Source organism: Mus caroli, chromosome 18, assembly GCF_900094665.2.
Source record: "Mus caroli chromosome 18, CAROLI_EIJ_v1.1, whole genome shotgun sequence".
NCBI lineage: Eukaryota > Metazoa > Chordata > Mammalia > Rodentia > Muridae > Mus > Mus caroli.
Window position 1 is genome coordinate 8,580,362 of NC_034587.1, and position 6,826 is coordinate 8,587,187.

The 6,826-nt window shown below is 44.9% G+C and overlaps 1 protein-coding gene across 1 annotated transcript in view; it reads right to left on the reverse strand.

Moving 5' to 3' along the window:
• Window positions 1-644: 644 nt before the first annotated feature.
• Window positions 645-6,826, reverse strand: part of Tmem241 (transmembrane protein 241) — a 127,017-nt gene continuing 120,835 nt past the window's right edge. The window contains exon 15 of the mRNA XM_021150584.2: window positions 645-3,208. Within this exon, the coding sequence (XP_021006243.1) occupies window positions 3,145-3,208 (64 nt within the window). The 3' untranslated portion in view covers window positions 645-3,144. The remainder of the gene's footprint in view (window positions 3,209-6,826) is intronic.

A 6,826-nucleotide genomic window follows, 5' to 3' on the forward strand; every position in this document is an offset into this window, starting at 1 on the left:
AATCTTTTTATAGGATGTCACTTTTTTAAAGGATAAATTAGTATTTAGAGCAAATCCAAATCTGGCCAACAGTTATTGACTTCTTCATTGCTATGTGTGGCCAACAGGAATAGAACATCCCATGTCTAGAAGGCACTGTGGGCTTCACTGGTGTGAGCCAAGAGGCCTGAAAGTGGGGGAAGGGGCCTACGCCTGAGCTTAAGTCATGATCATTTGGGGTTTGAGGCAAGCAGATAGGCTTGACTTAGGAGCCACCCTGGGCTACAAGAGGAAACACTGTTAAAAATCAAAATGCAAAGCAACAACAACTCTAAGAACTGTCAGGGACACAACCAACCATTTTCGCAGTTCTCCCCTGTTGGGGTTGAAAAGGGCAGAGACAAATTACCAAGAAAAGAAATGGTTGAACTTTATAGCGATGGTATGTAGTCTTAACTCACACTTTACCTCCCTTGAAAGAAGGCATGCTCTTCATTTGTGCAAGGAACAACAACAACACTTCACCCTGGTTTTGAAATGGAGCTGGAGCCAGGCATGGTAGGATGCCTTTTAAGTTCAGTACTGGGAGGCAAAGGCAGGATAGTTCAAGGCTAGCCTGGCTTACATATCCAGTAGGACAGCCAGGGCTACATAATAGAGACCCTGCCTCAAACAAACAAACAAACAAACAAACAAACAAACATTTGGAGTTGGTAAGAACTCAGAATTGAGTAGGCATGACAGCATGAGGTCTGTGGATACCTTGGAAGCCTGGGCCCAGGTACTCACAGCAGAGCTCAGAGCTCAGTAATGAGAGGCCTTCATGCATCCCTGGGTTTACTGAACTTTCAGAGCTGAGCATGAGGAAGGGGGATGAAAGATGGTGGCCACACCTTAAAGAAAGAAGCTCTGAACACAGATGGAAGCTGAGGACACAGTTCCGTGCACTGAAGGAGCAACTGGTCCCATCATCTTACCTTCTCAGCACACAACAAAAACACCCGAGAGAGACTCAGGAACAATGGAACTCAATGTGGTTGAAAAACAAAGCACTAGCTGCTAGACATCTTTACAACCAAAGTGTCTGAAGCTTCTCGGTAAAGGTTCATCTGCTAGAGATGGTGCTGGGCTTAGTAGCTGTGTGGTTCTCTCCACCTGAGGACTCTCCATTGCTTAAATGACATTTAGGACAGGCACAGGATAACATCTGGACAGATACCACTTTTGCAAAAGGGGGGTCAGGGGAAGGGGAGCAGTAGAAAGTTTTGTGGGTATTTAAAAAGAGGAAAATTCTAAGCTCAGAGTCTCTATTTAATCTATAGGACATTCCTATCTACTTACTGGTTTGCTATACTAGATGAAGAACAACAGTGAGCGCTCAGCTGGAGAGACGCGCGTAGTTAAGACCATGCAATGCTCCAGTAGAGGACCTGAGTTTGTCTCCCAGAACCACACTGGGCAGCTCATAACTTCCTGTAATTCCAACTCCAGGGGATCCAATGTTCTCCTCTGGCCTCCCTGGGGCACCTGCACTCATTATGCACATGCTTATAAACATACAGACAATTTAAATAGAAATATTTTTATAAAGCAAATTACAGGGCCGGAGAGTCGAGTTAGCTCAGCAGTTAAGATCACTTTTGCAGAGCATGAGTTCAATTCACAGCAGCCACGTGGCAGCACATTATCTGTAACTCCAGTTTCTGTAGATCTGATGGCCTCTTCTGACCTTCACAGGTACCAGGCACACATGTGGTATACAATACACATAAAATAATAGAATAAATAAATGTAAAAATATTCTAAGACAGCAAATCGAAAAGTACACAGGCATCAAGTCTTGGAACGTTTTCACCTTAAATGATGAGTAGAGATCAGGAAAGGACAGGAATTAAAGGTCCTCACATTCTATATACATAAACCTATCCTCCTGTTTCATTCTGTTTGCCAACAAGTTGGGAAAAAAATGTAGCAACAATGAGTTGCTCTCATTCATCCTGGATCTGAGCCTGCAACAAGGCAATCCTCATAGCCCAGAGGGTCTCTGTGGGTCAATGGCATGGGTCTCCTACACTGGAAGGCTAACCAAGTAAGCTCAGTACGACCAAAACCACCGAAGACTTGGACAACAGCCAAGTTCTGTGAAACCAATGAGAAGACAATCTAGCATTATTTTCTTAAGCCTTGCTGGCTTCAGACTCAAGTGAATATTTTATATAGTGGTTTATTCTCTAGAGCTATGGGACTTTAATTTTTATAATCTGGTGTAAGAGATAAAATCCAGTGCTCAGTGACTTGAGATTTCTTCTGCGCTATGAAGGAATCACACATAGTAAAGACTTTAGGGAACACCTGCTAAGCATAATATAGCTAGTGCCTGCGATCTCAGCACTCAGGAGGCTAAGGCAGAAGGTGTGGTATTTAAGGCCCACCTGAACTACAGAATACTTCAAAGACTTCAGGTAATCGATTAGTTACCAGCTTAATCTACCCATGTTCAATGGTCTACAGATTCAACACATCCTGACAAACTCAAAAGAACAAGAGAAAATTAGAGGCTGGAACTACATCAGCATAACCACAAAGGCTGCCGCTCACTCCAGGCTAAGGATCTTGGCTGGGGTTCCACTTGGTCCAGCGCCCCTGATCAACCCCACACCTGCCCTGTCCCACATGTCATAAACATACATGTCTTGTTTTGTGTGGGAAGGCATGGGCTCCAGGGTAAACAGAAAAATCAAAGGGTATAAGAGACTCCAAGATGTAAAGACACAAAACAACTCCCCAAAATGCAACAAGATTCCATGGACTGTGACATCAATTCCAAAGCAGTAACTGGTAGGACATAGCCATCCCATTAAGATCCTCTGCTTCTTGATCCCGCAGAACTGGGTGCAGCAGAGAGGAGATGGTTCAGCATATAAGACTGACCCATTCTCTGCAGAGGTCCCTGGGAAGTCCCCCTAATAATAAGAAAGTGGGCTGTTGCAATCATCAGCCATCCACGTGTTCAGCTTGGCTGGGGCATGTGCAGCTCACAGCTTTGCCCAGCTGGAAACCTCAGCATGGTCTCACTGTAATGTGGTCTTTTTATAGCTTTCAAGAGGGAGGCCAGGTGCTGTGTCCTCCAGCAGCAAGCTGCAGGCTGCCTTTCCTTGTCCATCTTCATGAAGAACTCCTCCGCTCTGAGAAAACCAGCAGGGCCTCGCCAAGTCCACCAAGCAGGAAGCTGCAAACAGTAGCATATGGTCAACTTTCCTCACCCTGCAGGCTGGCACCTATAAACAACATAGAAGAGTGAGGCGCCCCACCACAACCAGCCCAGGCAAGCCTGGGTCAAGGAATAGACCAGAAGCCATCACATCACTAAAGGGAAACCATCAGGGCGGGAAGTGAGGGGTGTGGGCTCCTTAGGGAAGGGCGGGTATCCCACATATCCTGACCAGGTTAACACTCTGAAGGAAAAAGCATGGAAGAATGTCCCATGACCCCTTGGGGGCTTCTGGCTAAAGGGAATTGTGGAATATGAAATTATATAGACACAACCTTTTAATTAAGAAGGGTGCGGCTTCTAATTGACTAACAGAGCATTTAAAGGTGAGCACAGAGATGGGAGTCATACATTTCCCACTAACACAGAAAGGAATGTGGTGGGCGATTTGAAGATTAAGATGTGAGAACTGCAGCCGGGGAGAAGATATTAGATACTTTAACGTTTCTAAAATATAATACACCCAGAGGCCTTTCCATTCTCTGTTTTAAACTTCTTGGTAGGCAGTCTTGTGCCTGTTGTGTTTCTGGGGACTGGGCTGGATCGCTGCTAGGGATTATGATGATAGATCCCTGTCAGTGAAAGTTTTTTCAGAAGTAATAGCCACCCTTTGGTTAGACTCTCTCTTCCCTTCCTCTGTCCACCCACCTAATACCCCAGTTCTCTTATGCAAACTCAGCACACATACTCAACATTGGTATCTCTAATTGGTATTTCTAATGCATCTGAGATGCTGAATAGATGAAACACCCGTCTCACCTTCCCAGTAAAAACCTATATAGAAATGCTGACATACAGGTGGTTTGTACCACTCTGTTCTTTAGTCCAAGAATGAACTAAGTATGAGCATGTGAACGAAATAAACTTAAAATCTGTCAGGGGTTCAGATCTATGCAGCCTTTGTTTCCTTCCCTGGAAGTGACCACAAGCCCCAGTGTGTATGAGGCTTACATATAACATATCTGAAGCCACCTGTGCTTGGCCTATAGTGGAGTCCCCACAAATACATGACTATTCCCTAACCAGATGAGCTTCTAGAGAAACAATGTCTGCCTCAGTAGCAGTGGGCTGGCTACTCACCCTCTGCCTGAAGGAAAAGAAATCACTCACTTTATTTAACTTGCAGCAGGGATGTTGCTGGAATTAGTGACCTAGGGACCATGTACACTATGGAAGGTTGCAATCAATGCCATAGGACTGCTTGAGTGAGACACTGTCATGATCCAAGTTTCAAAAGACCAACCTAGAAATGCCTGTTTGGGAAGATGGGGAGCTTGTTTGGCTTTTGTCTAGTGTGGGACCCCAGGAGCTGAGGGGTTTCTACCACCTGTTCTCTTTAGTAAAGAATGAGGGGGAGGGAAGTCATTCTTTGCCTCCACAAGCTCTCCTTGAATGTGCCATTCCTTTATCTGAAGTAGCTCTGCTGTTCTTCCCAGCATCTGATCAAGGTCACCCATGTTTCCTCACATCCCTGGGCAAGCACCCAGATATAGCCACCCGTGAGCCAGGCAGCACAGAGCTCTGCTGTGGGACAATTTCATTGTGAACACTTTTCACTAATCCTGAAACACAGGAATGGACCAGGGCTGTGCTGGCCTTAGGCCAGTTGCTCTCCTGCAGCCGGAACAGTGCCTGCTATAATAACCTTGCATTCATCCCTTTGGCAGAGAGACTTCCTGAAAGCCATGGAGCTTAGTGAATGGTGAGAAATGAACCTGGAGGAGCCAAGAGGCGAACTTTGATGTTGCTTTTCAGGCAGCAGGGAGATCTCACTTGGGGTCTGGAGTCTTAATAGTATTACAACTATTTAAGCCAGAGCTTGACTGAGCTGTTTGCAAACCTTGTAATCCCTATCATTCCTGAAATGAACACACTTCACCAGATGGAGGCATAAACCTCAGGCTGCAGAGCACACATGGCCACAAACACCCACTCCAGGCATCTCTTCCAGAGTTATTTCAGTGTCTCTTTCTTCCCCTGTGGGGGCCAAAGAGCTTGTCTTACCTTACATCTGTTATTGTGGCTGCCTGGTTAGTTCCCACTGAACTCAACAGACTGTATTTTCCCTTAGATGCAGACCCAGCACACGTGTGTGTGTGTATGTGTATTCCAACTTCTTGTTTTTTACTCCCTACCTCCCTACCTCACTAGAATGTAGTTCCCCAATGTCTCACTCCTTTGCAGAATGAAGCTCACAATCTGACAAAAGGTCTTAATGTATTTAAACTTGTCATGTAAACAAGAACACACCACATCCAGTTTGATGTGGTTCTGAGGTGGACCCCAGGGTTTTGACCTTAAGCAGGCGGGCAAGCACTCTACCCACTGAGCTCTATCTCGAGTCCTGAGTAACATCTTCTAAAATGAAATGCCCAGCGTATAATTCAAATGGGAAACCGACACGTTTCGTTCTCTGTAGTCCTCAAGGGACTTAAAGACTATTAGGATATTGTCCCTTGGCTCCTAAATTCATTTTCTGTCTGCCAAGACTTGAGCAGTCTCCAAGAAGGGCCCCTAAAATCAGGATAAGATATCTTGACTCAAAGATAACTAAAAACACTTTTTTGTTTTGTTTTGTTATTTGTTTTTTATTGTTGGGGTTTTGTTGTTGCTGTTGTTTGTTCTTTATTTTCTAAGTATCACAGGCTGGTCTCAAACTTACAATCCTCCTGCCTCAGCCTCCTCAGGACTGGAGTGTGTGTGTGTGTGTGTGTGTGTGTGTGTACATGCACATGCACACGCACGCGCATAACCACACACCCAGCTCTTTACAATTGTTTTTTAAATATCCTTGGTGATCAAATCTGAATGACTGTCATGGTTGGCCACCTATGATGAATGGCGGACCCAGTGAACAATGAGCAAAGGTAGAGAGTTGTCAATGGAATCCTCAGAAGGTAGTATATGCACTGTGGTCATTCCCCACAGCCTTAGACTTGTATCATCCCAAAGGGGACTGAAACTCTGGTACCACAAATAATTCTCAGCAGGGAGACTGCTCGCAGGTGAGTTCCCTTGCATGTGCTGAATCTCCTCTGCTAAAGTTTTTTAATAGCGTGAATCAGCATAAACTATAAACCTGTGTTAATTTAAAAAATGAATTATATAAAAATCTAAATAATTAATGAGCTCAAAATATACTTTTGATCATTAAAACCAAAACAAATGGCTACATGACACAGTTGCCTTTAGTTAAGCATGTTAATGCTAACACATCAGGTATGAAGGTTGACAGCTACTCTTAGGTATGGTCCTTGGAAGGCTGAATCATCAGCAAGCCCATGATGCTCTATTCCTACCAGTGAGGGAGCTGGGAGCAGGGGAGGGATACACTTATACATCAGTCTATCATAGAGCCACTTTCAAAGCCACACCCAGGGAGAGGCTGCCAGGACATGAGCTGAGCTGAACAAATTTCTGAGGATCTTCTTCACATAACATTCTCTCCACTCTCTTCTCAGAACCTTGAACTAGTGATTTTCCTTCCATGGAAGAGTTGTCAGTGCATGTGTGCTGGGGCACATGTGTGAGTGTGAGTGCCTGTGTGCTGGGGCACATGTGTGAGTGCGAGTGCCT